Genomic DNA, 20,053 nt, shown 5'->3' on the forward strand with positions numbered 1-20,053 from the left:
AACTTCTGTATGGCTCATAATTAATGCACAATGTACATTACAAAGTGCATTAATATGGCCATACAGAAGTGTATAGACCCACTTGCTGCCGCGGGACAACCCCTTTAAAGAAAAGTCCTCTGTATAAGACTGCAGCCTAATTTACAAACGAAGCAACCCAAACAATAAATAACCCCCCATTAGTAGGCAGATGGTAATTGCTTTTATTACTCGGGGTACTGAAATGTATGATTGCCACACTTGTAATAACCAGGTCACCTGTCATATATCAATGTGTTCACATATAGGTTTATAATGGAACACTCATTTCACATTGACAGTGTATTGGTAACAGTGGGGAACAAAATTTTTGTTGCATCCATAAAAACACTTGTTCTTACTTAATTTGAGTGTACTGATTTCAAATCTGAAATTAGTTTTTCCCTGTAAGCTACAGTTTCTCTGCAATTCAAGATTTTAGGTTCTCATCTTAATGTAAAATTTTCAACATTTAGTTTAACATAATGAAGTAGAATGTCTTCTTGGGCATCATTCTGGTGAGAATATAACAATTTATATAATACTGTAAATACACAAAAACATATGATTGCGTGAGAATTTGTCTACAATTTTGAAATAGAACAAATTAAAAACACTTATTTTAAGCATAAAATTTATGCAAAACTCATTTAGATTCAATTCAGGCAAGAATTTGCGTTTGTAGCTCTTGTGTTTCTGTACCTGCTGAGGACAACCTCGTTTGATGCTCCAACAGTAGTCTGCCATCATATTCCTGTCCCATCGCCCCCGATAACGCTCTTCCATCGTCTTCAGATGTTGATGAAAGTGTTCTCCTGCTCATCACTAACAGCTCCAAGGTTTTCAGGAAACTTCTCAAGGTGACTGTTCAGGAAGTGAATCTTAATGCTCATGTTGTATCCAATGTCGCGGAAAGCCAACAGCATCCTTTGAACCAGAAGTTCTTCGTTTTCTGCTTTTTTTGTTGCCAAGGAAGTTCTTTGTAACTGCCACAAAAGACAGCCATGCTGCTTTCTCCTCCTTATTCATCTTCCTGGCAAATTCTTCATCACGTATGAGGGTTAGAATTTGAGGTCCATCGAACACACCTGCTTTTATCTTCTCGAAAGACAAGGCAGGAAAAACAGAAACAATATGTTGAAAGCACTCACTTTCTCTATTCAAAGCCTTAAAAAACTGCTTCATTAAGCCAAGTTTGATATGAAGCGGGGGAAAAGGATCCTGTCTCGACTAACTATAGGTTCCTTCACAACATTTGGCATCCCTAGTTCCAGAGCTTCACGTTTTGGCCACTCCTTCTGTGTCCAGTGTTTTTCCCAAGCTCGGTTGTCCCACAAACAATTTTTATGTAATTATAATCTTCTTGCAGATGAACTGAATGACCAATTGGAACCGCTGCATAAACATTCCCGTTGTGTAAGAGAACACATTTCAGACTCCATTTAGAGCAGTTGCGCTTTTTTAAAGCAACATGCTGCTCCAGTGAATAGGCGATTTTCACGCGCATGTAGCTCAGGTCTTCTGTGTGTGAAAAACTGTCCATTCACGCATTTTTTAGTTCAGTATAGCCACGATGTTTTAATGCGCCAATACTGCGCTAAAAGCACACCTGTGTGACAGAAGCCTAAAAGAGTCAAAGCAGATGGAAGGAACCATCATGTGAGCCCTCTCCACCATTAGGGCTCAAATACTCTCATTTCCATATGGCATGAGGGGCGCACAATCGACCCTGGAGCTGACCTCTTATAGATGCTCTAAAACAAAGAGTTCTGTTAATTGCTTTTTTAATGTCATACAACTTGTGTGACAAAAGAAATGCTATAGATTTCCACCATTTTCCACTTAATTAGTGACTAAATATAAATGAGCATTTAATGGTTTTATTTTCTAGATAAGAGAAGAACAAAAAACTATAAAGGAACTGAAACCGGAAGAGGAAAACGATATTCACACAAGCAAAGCCAGGAATACAACATAGAAACTGTGGTGGTCGCTGACCCTGCCATGGTTTCCTATCACGGCTCAGAAGCAACTAGGAAGTTTATTCTTACGATCCTCAACATGGTAATTTATTTAACCTGCAATGTTCATGATTGGTTTGACAAGTTTTTTAAATGGATCCTAAGGCCAATCTTACTAGGTAGCAGTAACTAGTAAAGCGGTAAGTCCATATTTTCACGGGTGATTTGCTTGCGCGAGTTGTGTCTGATTGTGATGTGGACCCAACTCACATGAGAAAATAACCATTATTTTTTATGTGTTTATATACATGGGCAATTTTTTCTCTTGGGCCAAAAAAAATCTCAACATGTCCCATTTTTAGGGTGATGTGAGTATGATGAGTTTTTAAATTTTTTAATTTTTCATATTGAAACAACATGTGAAAATTACATGTAAAGCAATTCATCTTTCTTACACTACGCATCACAATTGTAAGTAAAATCCCCGGGCAGGAAAGATAGTCCTGGAACTAGCTTCCCAGCCGGAATACGTCGACTGCTGCATAGACTCCTGCATAGACAGCGGTCAGAGAAGGGAGATGGGAGGAAGTTTAGCAGCGTGACTACTAAACTCCCTGCCCCTTCTCTCCTCCCCTCAGGCTGTTTGCAACGGGAGGGGGCGGGACTAAGCTCCACCCCTTCTCATTGCTGGCTGCTGACAAGGGGCGGGGAGGGAAGCTTAGCCCCTCCTCTGTCTTGCCCCCTCCCATCGCAAACAGCTGAAGGGGAGGAGAGAGGCAGAGAGCCGGCGAGGGAGAGGTAAGGCATTGCGGCCTTGGTGTATATGCTCTGGGCTCGGTCCGTCTGAACAGTTGCACAGACGTTAGATTTGTGCATCTGTTCACGCATTTTTATGGCGCTAAAAATGCCTATGGCCATGTGAATCTAGCCTTAGGCCTTATTTACACGACCGTATAAATGTAGCTAATTTAGCCGCTTAAAAAACTTGCAACCATCTGAGGCATTGGAGTCCAATGTATTCATTCAGATGAACAATTTTAAGCTGCATAAAAAAATCACGCCGGGGATAAAAGGAACATCGGCGAATGAAAACTGCAACCAATTTTATATGGCGCCTAAAAAGATAGGTCTTGCCCAATCTTTTGCACAGATGAGCTGGAGGCTCCCATAGTTAGAGGGAGAGAGTTAGCGGCGTCCAACACTGGGAAATGAAGACAGCTAGCTCTATTTAAACATTAGCAGTCATTTCAAAGATTTCTGCTGATTGAGGGATTTTCACATAGCAGAGTACTTTTTCGCTGATACGCCACAGCCGCCCGTGTAAATGGACAAGAAAATGCTAATTTAGATTGGGACTTAATTGCAGCTATTCTTCATTTCGCTGATTTTACCGGTGATAGGCAATAGGAGTGTAAAAATGCATACAGTTGTGTGAAGGAGGCGTGAACATGAAATTAGAGCATTTCCTTTATTAAATACCAAGCAAAAGTGTAAGGGCTCCTTCAAAAATTGCATGTGCAATATGCAGAGAATAGGACCAATTGATATCAATGGGTTCATTCTCATTTTCCTTATCTTACATGCGCAAAAAAGCAGAAGCAGTTCTATTTTGTGCTCCAAGGGGCCCTAAAAAAATGTCTATGGCGGGTGCGAAAATACGCATGCAATGTGCAACAGGATGCACAAAATACAGTCCAAAACTGCAGGGGAAAGAAGACATCTGGACCTCATTAGGCGAAATAGCCTTTTAAATCACAGCTGAAATGTGTCCAGCACCCATGTGAACGTGCCCTGTATGTGCAAAGAGTACATAAAAATGCACCGATACACACGTAAAAGCACCGCGTTCATGGCGCAAATATATTGCGTCAAGGTGCAGATGTGTTCTTTTTTTCCCCATAGTATTGTGCAGCATTGAGTGCGCATTTGTGCACATCCCATAGACTTCTATGGGGACCTTTTGTGCGCAAAATTTGCGCACAAAAAAGAGAAGGTCCTATTTATTTGCGTGAGTGAGGAATAAGCGCACAAATGCGGAAAATAATAAAAATAATAAACTTTATTTGTATAGCACCAACATATTCTGCAGCGCTTACATAGACAGGGGGGATACAGAAAGACAAAAGTACAAAAATTACAGAACCACGGTCACATAATAATCAGTTGATGGAAAAATAGGGGGTGAGGGTCCTGCTCCAACGAGCTTACATACTACAAGTAATGGGGTGATACAGAAGGTAAAGGGCTGGAGATGTGCATGGTATGGGGGGTGGAGATGTGCGCGGTATGGCGAGGTGGAGAGTGAGGGGTGCTATACACATAGACAATGGTCAGACATTTAGCCGTGTGACGGCAGAAACAGTATGACTGCAGGAGCGGTTTATGATGGCTAGCAGGGATTGCAGTCAGTAGGTCAGGGAGCATGTTATCAGGCGGAGTACAGAGGGGTTTGTTTAGGGAATGCGGTATGCCTCCCTGAAGAGGTGCGTTTTTAGAGCATGCCTGAAGTTCTCAGAGTCCTGGATTGCTCGGGTAGCCTTTGGTAGTGCATTCCAGAGGACCGGTACTGCTCTGGAGAAGTCTTGGAGGCGGGAATGAGAAGTTCGAATTAAAGGGGCGCTCAGTCTGGTTTCGTTAGCAGAGCGGAGAGCCCGGGCTGGGTGATGGATTGAGATGAGGGAGGCAATATAGGGGGGCTCTGCACTGTGGAGGGCTTGGTGGATGAAGGTAGCGAGTTTTAATTGAATTCTGTATTTAACGGGCAGCCAGTGCAGTGACTGGCACAGGGCAGAGGCGTCCGAGTAGCGGCTGGACAGGAACATGAGCCTGGCTGCCGCATTCAGGATGGATTGGAGAGGGTAGACTCTGGTGCAGGGGAGGCCGATCAGCAACGAGTTGCAATAATCGAGCCGGGAGTGGATGAGGGCAACAGTAAGCGTTTTTAACGTGTCCACAGTGTGAAAAGAGCGGATTCTTGCAGTGTTCTTGAGGTGCAGCTGACATGTTCGGACGAGAGATTGGAAGTAGGGGGTAAAAGAGAGATCAGAGTCGAATAGGACCCCAAGGCAACGGGCATGTTGTCTGGGAGTTATGGTGGCGCCACATACTGAGATGGAGATGTCAGGAGGAGGTCGGTTAGTGGAGGGTGGAAATACCAGTAAGTCAGTTTTGTGTATGAATCTATTTGCATCAATGGACTCTGTTCTCAGTCCATTGTGTGCGCAAATGTTTTATGTGAAAATGCGTGTGCAAATATGCCTGTGTGCAGGTGCCCTACATGCGAGTTTCATGTGAGTGCAATGTGACTTTTTTAGTCCTTACTATTGAAAAATATGCGCTTGAAAATCACAATATCGCACTCGTCCGTGTGAAAGCACACGTGTTCCCCAAGGGTCTGAGGTTTTGAACTGTCAATGTCTACATATAAGCCTAAAAATGTGTATCAAACATCATTTCTGCTGGGGCTGCAGTCTGGTCTCTGTAATTACATCGCCCTGTGCCCTTCTCTTCCTGGATCTTGCCTTTACCTCCATGTAACTAACTGTCTGTGTGTTTTCCTCTCCTCTTTGAGCCTTGTGTGGTGCAGAGTGATAAGGCAGCAGAAATGCAGTCCTAAACTCTCCCTCACGACTTGAAGGTTGTGCATTCAATCCCTGAAAGGTTCAGGTAGCCGGCTCAAGGTTGACTCAGCCTTCCATCCTTCCGAGGTCGGTAAAATGAGTACCCAGCTTGCTGGGGGGTAAAAGACGACTGGGGAAGACTATGGCAAACCACCCTGCAAAAGCAGTCTGCCAAGAAAACATCAGGATGTAACATCACCCTAAGAGTCGGTCATGACTCGATGCTTGCACCAGGAAACTTTACCTTTTTACTTAACTATCTGTCAGGGCTTAAACAGCCGGTGTATGCACTAATACGCTCACCACTACGGAGTGTTTTTGCGCATCAACTAGTGGTTTTTTTTGACTATTCAAACTCTGCATTATTGAATGTGAGTTTGAAAAGAAAAAAAAAGCAGAAAGCTAGGCCGGCCCTATGTTGTTCATACGTAGAAAAACTAAGTGCGAAAAGATAGGGCAAACACTATCTTATCTTGTATGTTGTAATAACGCGAGAGAATCCCGACAGTGAAAACAAAGCCATTGAAATCAATGATTTTGTTTTGTTCCGTTTTGCAGCCGTTATTTTCAGGGCTGTGAAATGGGACAAAATCACACCCATTTGTTTAGGCGGTCAGTGTGAGAACTGTGCAATTGTCAAAACTGCTCTGGTTCTTATTAGTCCGAGTAGACAGATGCAACAAATTTTACCTTGATTGTGATAACGCAGAAAGGTATTGTTCACTTATGTTAACACAACAAAACATATCCTACAGTAATTCAAAGTGTAAATAGACCACCCTGATAGCACAGCCCACCGTGATTTCATGTCATGTTAAGGGTGGTTTCACAAGGGTGAGAAAATAGTGTGATTTTTCGCCTGATGCAATAGTCAGTAAAAAAGCAGATTATGTAACCAATGATTTACAATGGTTTTCTCCCCATCTGCGATGTTTTTACTGATGCGATGTTGAGAGAACAAAAAACCATGGCGTGCTCCATCTTTCTACGCTTTGCTATTTTTTAATTATTTTTTTTAATCTCCCAATAAAAAAAATGCAGGTTTTAATTGTGCAATTTTTATTGCTGGCGGCAGCAATGTAATGCTAGATGATTAAAAAAAAAAAAAGCATTGCAGACGCCCAAAAATCGCGGAACAAAGACGCGATTTACCATGATTTTCCTGCAGCAAAATCATGATCGCCCGTGTGAAACTAGCCTAAGAGCCAAGCTAAAGAAAAATGCATGTGTACATCTTATGCTTGTACAGAGAGGCAGGGCCCGCACTCTGGGGTAAAATACTTGAAAAGGAAGTTCTTGGCAGGGCAGTACCTACATATTCTCTATTAGGCCTCTTCAGTCGAGTGCTGTTTTCACGCTGTTAGCAGTGCACAGAACACACTTCTAATAGGGACCAATAGGTTCTAAGTTGAGATGAGCAAGCGTACTCGCTAAGGCAAACTACTCGAGCAAGTAGTGCCTTATGCGAGTACCTGCCCGCTCGTCTCAAAAGATTCGGGTGTCGGCAGGGGAGAGCGATGAGTTGTGGGAGTGAGCAGGGAGGAGCGGGGGGGGGGGGGGGGGGGAGAGAATGAGGGAGAGATCCCCCCCTTTCCTTCCCCGCCTCCCGCCGGCACCCGAATATTTAGAGACGAGCGGGCAAGTACTCGCATAAGGCACTACTCGCTCGAGTAGTTTGCCTTAGCGAGTAGGCTCCCTCATCTCTAGTTCTAAGTATTCACATGGACGATTGTTAGACGCAATCTGCGCACTTAACAAAAGATAAAACATGCGAGTGCAAACTCACATGTCGGCTCTGAGGTGCGCGCAAAGATAGGACATGTCCTATCTTCGCTGCATGCTTTCCATAGGCTCCTGTGGGAGCCTTGAAAGCACACAGCTCGCACCTCGGGTCGTGGGAATGGGCTGCTTGAAGTAGCCCGTACACGTAATCTTTACAGCATAATAGCCGCAATCTTTTCTTGCGACTATAGTGTGCGAAAACAGCGCTCGTCTGAATGAGCTCTTACAGTATGTTCAGAAATTTGCAAAGCTCGCTACCTGAAAGCATTGGGAAATAGAGGCAAAACAATTTACAAACACAATAATCTGACTTTATACCATACACACTGAAGTTAATAGGATTGAGCTCAGGATGAACTGCAGTCCCCGGCACAACATGCACATTAGTGTCACTGCGCCTGGTACCACCCGGAAAAAGCCACCCGGCTTCGTTCTGCTGATCGGCAGTTGTCCTGGGAGATTGTGCTGCCCACTGAACACACATTGATGATCTATCCTATTGGCCATCCATGTGAATTCCTGGAAAATCACTTTAATAAATCATCTTTAAATGTATAAGCAACTAACCAGAAACGTTCCTCATTTTGCAATTTGCTGTCCCCACATCCATATACACGCATACAAGCGTAACAAATATATAGCTCTAAGGCTACTACGATTGTAAGCTGATTCTGATAAAAATTTTCCTTCTTCTAGGTATATAATCTTTTTCAGCACAAAAGTCTTGGAATACAAATCAGTCTCCGGGTTACAAAATTGATTCTTCTTCACGAAACACCAGTAAGTAGTCAATAAACATTTTGTTAATTATGTTCCATTATTCCATAATATGCTGTACACATATATCACTTCTGGACATTCAAACTCAGCCCAGATCGTGTCCAATTGACATAGGTCCATGACTTGTTAACCCATTCCCGCCCCATGAGGTAAGGGTACATCATTGGAGCGGGGTACTTCCCACAAAATGACGTACCCTTACGTCATGGGGATAGCGCGAGATCATGGCAGATCTAGCGCTATCCCGCAGCGGGAGCCGGCTGTCACTAGTAGCCGGTGTCCCACTGCGACAGCGGGGGGCATCGGAGATGCGCCCCCCGCTGTTAACCCCTTCCCTGCTGTGATCTAAGTAGATTGCGGCAGGGGAAGGGTTCACAGAGGGAGCACGCTCCCTCTGTGACTCCAGCCAGCTCTCGCGATAACATCGCGAGAGCCTGGCTGGTTGCTATGGCAACAAGATGCCAGATACCGGCGTCCTGTATTGCCATAGCCTGTGATCGCTATAGTAAGCAATAAGGCATGGCAGGAGAAAAGTCCTGCCATGCCTTATCCTAGCGATCTGCAGTGCTGCACTGTAAGTCCCTTAGAGGGACACAAATGGTGTAAAAAAAAAAAAAGAGAAAAATAAAGTACAAAAAATAAAAAATGTAAAAAAAAAGTTAAACCCTTTTTTTATGCTTTTTCTCATAATAGCATAAACAAAATTTCAAATCCCACATATTTGGTATCGACGCGTACAATACATTGAACACGCTTATTATCCTGCATGGCAAAAAGCGTTAAAAAATGCTAAAAAACTGAGGCAAAATGCTAATTTTTAGCAATTCGCCTCACAGAAAAACACAATAAAAGTGATCAATAAAAACTTGTGTACCCCAAAATGGTACCAATAAAAACTATAGCTCGTCTCGCAAAAAAATAAGCTCTCAGAGAGCTCCGTCGATGGAAAAATAAAAGTTATAGGACTTTGAATGCAGTGAGTTTAGAAAAAAATAATAATCTCCAAAAAAAAGGGTTTTTATTGTGGAAAGGTGGAAAAACCTAAAAAAAATATAAGAATTTTGGTATTGTTGTAACCGTACTGTCCTGCAGAAAAGAAATGTATTGTGTCATTTATGCTGCGTAATTAACGCTTTAAAAAAAAAACAAAAACAAACATCTATGGTAGAATTGATGCGTTTTCTCTCCCTACGATCATAAAAAAAATAATAAAAGTTTTGCAATATAGTCTATGTAACCAAAAATGGTACCAATAAAACTACAGTTCGCCACGCAAAAAACAAGCCCTTATACGGCCGCGTCGACGGAAAAATAAAAAAGTTATGGCTGTTGAAAAATGGAGATGAAAAAATACCAAAAATCGTTTGGTCCTCAACGCAAAATAGGCCATGTTATTAAGGGGTTAAAGGAGCATTCCAGCCACGTTACACAGCCTATTCTTTTGCGAGACCGAAGTTTTACAAACAAGGCCAATAACAATTTAAACTTCAGACGGGTGCAATTTAGTCTTTTGTGGCTGTGATAATTATGGCCTCATAAGGGGACAAAGCAAAAATTGATATCAATGGTTTCGTTTTCATTAGGCCTCGTTCACACAAGGCTGTTTTCATGCATTAGATGCATGTAAAAAGAGCACTTCTGTAAGAACCAATGGTTTCCTATAGAAGCATGAAACATGAAAGAATTTAAGCCACGCCAAATACTCGTACCCATCAAAGATAGGACATGCGTGGCTACAATCCTCACATCTAAGGTCCGTGCTGCGAGTAAAGATAGGACCTGACCTATCCTTGGTACGAGCTGCACAGGAGTTTCCATCGACTCCTATGGGAGCTGGAGTGCAGGAAAAGAAGATTTCTGCTGACCAAGAGAATACCCCGCTGCTTACAGCAGGACATTTAAAACATTCTGCCCAGAAGCACATTTTAAACTCCTGTTAAGCTCCACAGGGATGAGGGGACTTCCCGAGGTATTGCTTAAAGGGGTTGTCCCGCGGCAGCAAGTGGGTCTATACACTTCTGTATGGCCATATTAATGCACTTTGTAATGTACATTGTGCATTAATTATGAGCCATACAGAAGTTATCAAAAGTTTTATACTTACCTGCTCCGTTGCTGGCGTCCTCGTTCCCATGGAGCCGACTAATTTTCGCCCTCCGATGGCCAAATTAGCCGCGCTTGCGCAGTCCGGGTCTTCTGCAGTCTTCTATGGGGCCGCTCGTGTAGAATGCCGGCTCCGTGTAGCTCCGCCCCGTCACGTGCCGATTCCAGCCAATCAGGAGGCTGGAATCGGCAATGGACCGCACAGAAGCCCTGCGGTCCACGGAGACAGAGGATCCCGGCGGCCATCTTCAGCAGGTAAGTATGAAGACGCCGGACCGCCGGGATTCAGGTAAGCGCTGTGCGGGTTGTTTTTTTAACCCCTGCATCGGGGTTGTCTCGCGCCGAACGGGGGGGGGGGTTAAAAAAAAAAAAAAAACTGTTTCGGCGCGGGACAACCCCTTTAATCCCCGCGGGGACTAACAATAAATTTACAAATGGACATTTAAAATGTGCTTCTGAGCAGCATGTTATAAATATCCTGCTGTAAGCAGCAGGGTATTCCTCCAGCCCCGCTGCTGGGCAATTCCCCAGCAGCGAGGGGCAGTAGGGGACTCCCACGACCTCTCTTCCCAAGGGATTTCCCTATAGTGGGGAGAGAGAGGGGAGCAAGGTTACAGGGATTCCCCAAGAGCTAGGGAGGAGGGGCAGAGCTAGAGGGATCCACCGTATAGCACCACCCCTCTAGTCCAGCCCCCTCTATATTTGCTATGGGAAATCTCTGTGAGAAGCCATATAGCCACGCCCCTTCTCTCTAACCATTCTTACTCTCTTTCCGCTATTAGGATATCCCTTGGGGAAACTCAGAGCAGGTAGAGACAGAGAGGGGCTAAGGGTTAGTCCTCCATAGGAGAGCGAGCCGGGCTATGGGAAATTACCCATAGCAGGGAGAGACAGAGCGGGGCTATGGGGGATTAACCCATAGCCTTGCTTTCTCTCCCTGCTATGGATTAATCCCCTATAGGACAATTCTCTCTGCTAAGGGGGATTAAACCACAGCCCCACTCTCTCTCCCTGTTCTGTGGAAATCTTGGAGCCCTGCAGGGCTTCTTCTCTCTCTTCTCCTGGAGCAGTTGCCCATTCACGCGATTTTTAGCGCAGTATAGGCACAATTTTTTCATGCACCTATACCGCACTAAAACAGTGCTCGTGTGAACAAGGCCTCAGTGGCATTCTTGCCCATTTATAGTACGGACTCGCCCTATCTTTCTTGCAGATAGTTAATACAATGGCACCGAGTTTGAATGCCCCTCCTCCGAAAAAAAAAAAAAATGTTTGCGCTTTACTATGCTCCGTAACGGCGAGAGTCGTTGCACATACACTCGTTAGTTTTTGCCCTTAATGTACAAAATGGGCAGGAAGAATCATCTATAACCACACACTGATTTTTTTTATAGGCAGATATGTATATAGGACACCACGGAGAGAAAATGTTGGAAAGCTTTTGTAAATGGCAGCTTGATGAATTTGGAAAGAAGAATGATGTCCACATGGAGATGTCCACAAGCTGGGGTGATGAATATTCAGCAGTTGATGCTGCGGTTCTTATAACCAGGTAAAGCCAGTTGATATTTTTGATTATCACTGTGTGAGTTAATATACAGTTAATAATAGGCTTGGCTGACTAGGCAAGATTTAGAAGAGTAAATGAAAAAGTGAAAGTGACTTATATCATAAATATTGGATCAGACAATATATGTCTGTGCATAAGGCTGCTTTCACACGGGTGACAAAATCGAGTGACTTTCTTGCGATGCGACAGCGCTAAAAATCACATGAATGTGAAGCCCATGCTTTCCAATGGATTCCTTCACATTAGCGATGTTTTGTATCCTCCTATATTGCGATAGAAAAAGATTGCGGCATGCTCTATACAGCCACGATTTGTGATGTTTTGTAGCCCATGTTTCCCTATGGAGCCTTCCTTTCTGTTGCATCGCATCGCACGGAAATGCGGTTTTCGTGTGGTGTGATGAAACTGTTTCAGTAGGAAGTCCTACTGTTTAAGCCCTAAAATAACCCCTGGGTGCATAAAAATAAAAAAACATTATCTAACAGGCGCTGTCCGCAGCGCTGCACGTCTCCGCAGCTCTGGCACACTTGTTTCTAGTCTTCACCCAGCACTTCCTGGTCAGGGGTTTCAAAAATCCAGCCTCCAAGAAGTGCTGACCACCACGGCTCAGCTAATCACTACAGCGCTCAATGAACCAATCACAGCCATTCAATGTGATGGCTGTGATTGGTTCATCGAGTGCTGCAGTGATTGACTGTGGAAGCCGTCCACGTGGAGTCCGCACCAAAATAAAGTATGCTGCGATTTTGGGATTGTGATCGTAATACATTTCTGCGAGTGAGAAGGAAAAAGCAAGTTTACATCCATACAGAGGATCCGCAGCAAAAATCTGTTTGTGTGCAGCTGGTCCTATTCTGGTACAGTCTCTAATTTCTGCTGTGAATTAAAATGTTTATCATCAAAATGCAACACTTCAAGGGCTGTATGAACAAGACCTTACAGCTAATAGTTGGCCGCAGCATTTTTGCTGCAAAAAATGTCTGAAAAAAAATCACTAAAAGTTTGTGTGCTTTTCCAAAAACTACTGTGTGTATAACCACCCTCAGGTCTGCTTGTCATGGAACAATTTTTGAAATTCTAGACGATTGATTGGTAGTTTAAAAGATCAACCAATGTCTTTGGTGGACATTTTCCATCAGAACCATCATCAGAAGTTCTCCCATTGTGGTGGGTTTGGCAATAATGTCTAGTAAGGGCATTCATTGTGATAACCATTGTAAATATGGCTACAAGCCCCCTGTTACTGCTCTGTGCCATGGAGAAATCAGTGTGCAATCACAGCGTGACTCTTTTCAGTCAATTCTCACATTGATCTCTATGGGAGAGTAGGCACAGAGCCAACTGAAAAGATTCACACTTGGGGCACATAGAACTGGAACGTAGTGTGTGACACTTAACGGTGTTGACGGGTTCCCTTTAAGTGCAGTTGGGCTCCAGAGCATCCAAGCTACAGTATGATTGATAGGCATTCTGCCATGACAGCCTGAGTTTTTCAGAAGGCCCCTGGGGTGCCCTGACACCTGAATGGCTCCCTGCAATCTCAGAAATGAGAGCTACATTTAAAGGGTTAATGGCTTTAAATCAGCCGAAGTGGCCGATCAGAGTTGTTGCGCTGGGTATCCGCTGTAAGAAACAGCTGGCCCCTGCGGTGTATGATGGGAGATCATCCCGCGATCTCCCTTCATACATACTCTGCAGCTGCAGGACGTAAATGTATGCCCTATGACAGAGCTATTAATAACCTGCCAGATGGACAGTTGCTTTTGATTGGTTGCTGGCAGATTGAACTCTGATTGGCTGAAAGCCAGTGGAGTGACAGTTGGAAGGCAGTTGATCGAGCAGGTCTGGGGGGTGAAAAGAGAGAGAGAGAGGTAGGAGAGGAGTCGTGTCGCAGTAATAGTGAGAAGATCATCAGTCAGTGAGATGTCAGTCAGATCAGAACAGTAAAGTGAGCAGAGTTTGTCAGTAAGTCAGCTGGTAAACAAGTGAACCGCATAGTTAGTCAGTGTGATCATGTGTGTAGTTGAGAGGAGTTAGCCAGACAGATGAGAGAGTTAGATAGTAAAACTCTTCGGGTGTCCATCAGAGAGAGAGGGGGGGGGGGGACAGTGTTAGTGTGTATAGAGATTGAGTTAGGATTACCGTGAGAAGAAAGACCCCTGTCAGCATTGCAGTCAGGTAGCTGCCGGAAGCTACCAGAAGAGTTGTTGGATCCGGAGGCGAGTTACGGCATGTCACAGGAGAGTCCCCGTGAGGTGGCTGAGACACGAGAGGTAAATCACACAAGTATTCATTTTACTATGAGCAGAGGGCCCCAAATGCAGAGCAGAATTATAATTGCAGACACCAGAGCCACGGAATGCCCTCATAACCTGGGTCAGAACAAAGGTGTATACCACTCACAGTTCACGCCACTGAAGAGCTATTAAACCGGCCCAAGGAAAACTAACAGCACTGTCATATGTTACCAGAGCATCATCTCTGTCTGTAACCTGAAGAATCCCATGTACATTATTCCTGTTAATGATACTCCTAACATGTAAAGAATAGAGATGAGCGAACGTACTCGTCCGAGCTTGATATTCGTGCGAATATTAGGGTGTTCGGGATGCTCGTTACTCGTAACGAGTACCACGCGGTGTTCCGGTTACTTTCAGTTTCCTCTCTGAGACGTTAGCGCGCTTTTCTGGCCAATTGAAAGACAGGGAAGGCATTACAACTTCCCCCTGCGACGTTCAAGCCCTATACCACCCCCCTGCTGTGAGTGGCTGGGGAGATCTGATGTCACCCGAGTATAAAAATCGGCCCCTCCCGCGGCTCGCCACACATGCCTTGTGAGTTAGCTGAGGGAAAGTGGTATCGTGCTGGAGCTGCTGTAGGGAGAGCGTTAGGAGTTAGTGTAGGCTTCAAGAACCCCAACGGTCCTTCTCAGGGCCACATCTAATAGTGTGCAGTACTGTGTTAGCACTGTATTTTTTTTTTTTTTTCAAAATTGGATCTGCAGAGCATTGCGCCCTGCAATAGGGACAGAAGTGGTGGTTAGGCAGGGAGAGTGTTAGCAGTGAGTGTAGGCTTCAAGAACCCCAACGGTCCTTTCTAGGGCCACATCTATCCGTGTGCAGTACTGTCCAGGCTGCTGTTAGCAGTGTTGCATATTTTTTTTTCTTTCTCAAAACCGGCTGTGCAGACCATTGCACCCGGCATTAATACTACAGGGATAGAATTGTGTAGGCAGGGCCAGAAGACATACATTATTCATTGAATAGACGCAGTGTGGCTTTTCCTTTGAAAAACAAGGGAAAAAATTCTATTTCGCCTGCCTCTGACAGTCCTCAGGGCTCTGGGTACGTGTGTGCTGCGTGCAGAACGTTAAAAAAAATCAGACGCAGCCAGCTACGTTTTACTGCAGGCTTGCACCAATTTTTTTCCTGCAAGGGAAATCCCTGATCTGCTGTAGCGAATAACTTTGCATCACTGCAGTTCTGTGACACATTTGCAGGGCCACAACACAGTTATTAAACTTAGTAGTATTCATTGAATACACGCAGTGTGGCTTGTCCTTTGAAAAACAAGGGAAAAAATTCTATTTTGGCTGCAGGCTTGCGCCAATTTTTTTCCTGCATGGGAAATCCCTGATCTGCTGTAGCGAATAACTTTGCATCACTGCAGTTCTGTGACACATTTGCAGGGCCACAACACAGTTATTAAACTTAGTAGTATTCATTTAATACACGCAGTATGGCTTGTCCTTTGAAAAACAAGGGAAAAAATTCTATTTTGGCTGCAAGCTTGCGCCAATTTTTTTCCTGCATGGGAAATCCCTGATCTGCTGTAGCGAATAACTTTGCATCACTGCAGTTCTGTGACACATTTGCAGGGCCACAACACAGTTATTAAACTTAGTAGTATTCATTGAATACACGCAGTGTGGCTTGTCCTTTGAAAAACAAGGGAAAAAATTCTATTTTGGCTGCAGGCTTGCGCCAATTTTTTTCCTGCCTGGGAAATCAAATCACTGGTAATACACCATGCTGAGGGGTAGGGGTAGGCCTATAGGACGTGGACGCGGGCGAGGATGCGGAGGCCCAAGTCAGGGTGTGGGCACAGGCCGAGCCAGTGCGGTGGCCAGGGGTAGAGGCAGGGCCAGACCGAATAATCCACCAACTGTTTCCCAAAGCGCCCCCTCGCGCCATGCCACCCTGCAGAGGTCAAGGTGCTCTACGGTGTGGCAGTTTTTCACAGAGACGCCTGACGACCGACGAACAGTGTTGTGCAACCTTTGTCGCGCCAAGATCAGCTGGGGAGGCACCACCAACAGCATACGCAGGCATATGATGGCCAAGCACCCCACAAGGTGGGACGATGCCCGTTCACCGCCTCCGGTTTGCACCACTGCCTCTCCCCCTGTGCCCCAACCTGCCACTGAGATCCAACCCCCCTCTGAGGACACAGGCACTACCGTCTCCTGGCCTGCACCCACACCCTCACCTCCGCTGTCCTCGGCCCCATCCAGCAATGTCTCTCAGCGTAGCGTCCAGACGTCGCTAGCGCCACAGTTTGAGCGCAAGCGCAAGTACGACGCCACGCACCCGCACGCTCAAGCGTTAAACGTGCACATTGCAAAATTGATCAGCCTGGAGATGCTGCCGTATAGGCTTGTGGAAACGGAGGCTTTCAAAAGCATGATGGCGGCGGTGGCCCCGCGCTACTCGGTTCCCAGTCGCCACTACTTTTCCCGATGTGCCGTCCCAGGCCTGCACGACCACGTCTCCCGCAACATTGTACGCGCCCTCACCAACGCTGTTACTGCCAAGGTCCACTTAACAACAGACACGTGGACAAGCACAGGCGGGCAGGGCCACTATATCTCCCTGATGGCACATTGGGTGAATTTAGTGGAGGCTGGGACAGAGTCAGAGCCTGGGACCGCTCACGTCCTACCCACCCCCCGAATTGCGTGCCCCAGCTCGGTGGTGGTATCTGCGGGGGTGTATGCTTCCTCCACTAAACCACCCTCCTCCTCCTCCTACGCAACCTCTGTCTCGCAATCAAGATGTGTCAGCAGCAGCACGTCGCCAGCAGTCGGTGTCACGCGGCGTGGCAGCACAGCGGTGGGCAAGCGTCAGCAGGCCGTGCTGAAACTACTCAGCTTAGGAGAGAAGAGCCACACGGCTCACGAACTGCTGCAGGGTCTGACAGAGCAGACCGACCGCTGGCTTGCGCCGCTGAGCCTCCAACCGGGCATGATCGTGTGTGACAATGGGCGTAACCTGGTGGCGGCTCTGCAGCTCGGCAGCCTCACGCACGTGCCATGCCTGGCCCACGTCTTTAACTTGGTGGTTCAGCGCTTTCTGAAAAGCTACCCACGCTTGTCAGACCTGCTCGTAAAGGTGCGCCGGCTCTGCGCACATTTCCGCAAGTCCCACACGGACGCTGCCACCCTGCGCACCCTGCAAGATTGGTTTAATCTGCCAGTGCACCGACTGCTGTGCGACGTGCCCACACAGTGGAACTCTACGCTCCACATGTTGGCCAGACTCTATGAGCAGCGTAGAGCTATAGTGAAATACCAACTCCAACTTGCACGGCGCAGTGGGAGTCAGCCTCCTCAATTATTTACAGAAGAGTGGGCCTGGTTGGCAGCCATCTGCCAGGTCCTTGGAAAATTTGAGGAGTCTACCCAGGTGGTGAGCGGCGATGCTGCAATCATTAGCGTCACCATTCCTCTGCTATGCATCTTGAGAAGTTCCCTGCAAAGCATAAAAGCAGACGCTTTGCGCTCGGAAACAGAGCCGGGGGAAGACAGTATGTCACTGGATAGTCAGAGCACCCTCCTGTCTATATCTCAGCGCGTTCAGGAGGAGGAGGAGGAGCATGAGGAGGAGGGGGAAGAGACAGCTTGGCCCACTGCTGACGTTACCCATGCTGCTTGCCTGTCATCCTTTCAGCGTGTATGGCCTGAGGAGGAGGAAGAGGAGGAGGAGGAGGATCCTGAAAGTGATCTTCCTAGTGAGGACAGCCATGTGTTGCGTACAGGTACCCTGGCACACATGGCTGACTTCATGTTAGGATGCCTTTCTCGTGACCCTCGCGTTACACGCATTCTGGCCACTACGGATTACTGGGTGTACACACTGCTCGATCCACGGTATAAGGAGAGCCTTTGCACTCTCATTCCCGAAGAGGAAAGGGGTTCGAGAATGATGCTATACCACAGGACTCTGGTGGACAAACTGATGGTAAACTTCCCATCCGACAGCGCTAGTGGCAGAAGGCGCAGTTCCGAGGGCCAGGTAGCAGGGGAGGCACAGAGATCAGGCAGCATGTACAGCGCAGGCAGGGGAACATTCTCTGGCCTTTGCCAGCTTTATGGCTCCCCAGCAAGACTGTGTCACCGCTCCCCAGTCAAGGCTGAGTCGGCGGGAGCACTGTAAAAGGATGGTGAGGGAGTACGTAGCCGATCGCACGACCGTCCTCCGTGACGCCTCTGCCACCTACAACTACTGGGTGTCGAAGCTGGACACATGGCCTGAACTCGCGCTGTATGCCCTGGAGGTGCTTGCTTGTCCTGCGGCTAGCGTCTTGTCAGAGAGTGTGTTTAGTGCGGCTGGGGGAATCATCACGGATAAGCGTACCCACCTGTCAACCGACAGTGCCGACAGGCTTACACTCATCAAGATGAACAAAGCCTGGATTTCCCCAGACTTCTCTTCTCCACCAGCGGACAGCAGCGATACCTAAGCAATACGTAGGCTGCACCCGCGGATGGAAGCATCGTTCTCTCTCACCATCCAAAACGGGGACATTTCTGCTTCATCAATCTGTGTATAATATTCCTCCTCCTCCTCCTGCTCCTCCTCCTGAAACCTCACGTAATCACGCCGAACGGGCAATTTTTCTTAGGGCCACAAGGCTCAGTCATATAATTTTTCTAAACAATTTTTATACGTTTCAATGCTCTTAAAAGCGTTGAAACTTTAACTTGAACCAATTTTTTGTTAAACTGGGCTGCCTCCAGGCCTAGTTACCACTTAAGCCACATTAACCAAAGCGATTAATGGGTTTCACCTGCCCTCTTGGTTGGCCATGGCCAATTTTTTGGATGTACATTAGTGCTGTTGATACAGCAATTTTTGTGGGCCCTCGCCTACAGTGTAATCAAATGAATTTTTAGCCCACCTGCATTACAGCTGACGTTACATCCGCTGTGTTGGGCACTGCAATGGGATATATTTATGTACCGCCGGTGGCTTCCTGGCACCCACCCATGCTGTGGGTCCACAGAGAATTTTAAATGCATCTGTTTCCGCATCTAAAGAACCCCAGTCAGACTGGGCCATGCAGTGTGGGCCGAAGCCCACCTGCATTAAGCACGACATTACTACCTCAGCTGTGTTGGGCAATGCAATGGGATATTTTTATGTACCGCCGGTGGGTTCCAGGGAGCCACCCATGCTGTGAGTCCACAGGGAATTATAAATGCATCTGTTTCCACATCTAAAGAACCCCAGTCAGACTGGGGCATGCAGTGTGGGCCGAAGCCCACCTGCATTAAGCACGACATTACTACCTCAGCTGTGTTGGGCAATGCAATGGGATATTTTTATGTACCGCCGGTGGGTTCCAGGGAGCCACCCATGCTGTCGGTCCACAGGGACTTCACAATAGGGAGTTGTACCTGCCTGTGTCTATGAATTAAAAACCGCGGTCTGACTGGGGCATGCAGACACCTTGACAGAATGAATAGTGTGTGGCACATAGGTTGCCCATTGCTATGCCCACGTGTGCAGCTCCTGATGGCGGTGGCACAGGATTCTATTTCTCATTGCTTCTGTACAGCATTGTGGGCTATCGCCCCGCCCCTTTTAAAGAGGGTCGCTGCCTAGCCGTGCCAACCCTCTGCAGTGTGTGCCTGCTTTTCCTCTGGCAGACGCACTTATAAATAGACATGAGTGTGGCATGGCATGAGGGCAGCTGAAGGCTGGGCAGGGACAGTTTGGTGTGCGCTGTGGACACTGGGTCGTGGGGGGGGGTGGTTGGTCAGCATGTAACCCAGGAGAAGTGGCAGCGGAGTGTCATGCAGGCAGTGATTGTGCTTTGTTGGAGGTAGTGTGGTGCTTAGCTAAGGTATGCATTGCTAATGAGGGCTTTTCAGAAGTAAAAGTTGTTGGGGGGGGCCATTCTTGCTGGTATTGTGGCTTAATAGTGGGACCTGTGAA

At 46.5% G+C, this 20,053-nt stretch overlaps 1 protein-coding gene across 2 annotated transcripts in view; it reads left to right on the forward strand.

Annotated features, from left to right (window-relative positions):
• The window catches only part of ADAMTS19 (ADAM metallopeptidase with thrombospondin type 1 motif 19), a 245,169-nt gene that overhangs the window by 70,878 nt on the left and 154,238 nt on the right, over positions 1-20,053 (forward strand). For both annotated transcript variants that reach the window (XM_066603164.1, XM_066603165.1), the window contains exons 4-6: positions 1,910-2,082; positions 8,078-8,161; positions 11,659-11,816. In XM_066603164.1, the coding sequence (XP_066459261.1) occupies positions 1,910-2,082; positions 8,078-8,161; positions 11,659-11,816 (415 nt within the window). The remainder of the gene's footprint in view (positions 1-1,909; positions 2,083-8,077; positions 8,162-11,658; positions 11,817-20,053) is intronic.

Source organism: Eleutherodactylus coqui, chromosome 5 (genome assembly GCF_035609145.1).
Source record: "Eleutherodactylus coqui strain aEleCoq1 chromosome 5, aEleCoq1.hap1, whole genome shotgun sequence".
NCBI classification, from domain to species: Eukaryota; Metazoa; Chordata; class Amphibia; order Anura; family Eleutherodactylidae; genus Eleutherodactylus; species Eleutherodactylus coqui.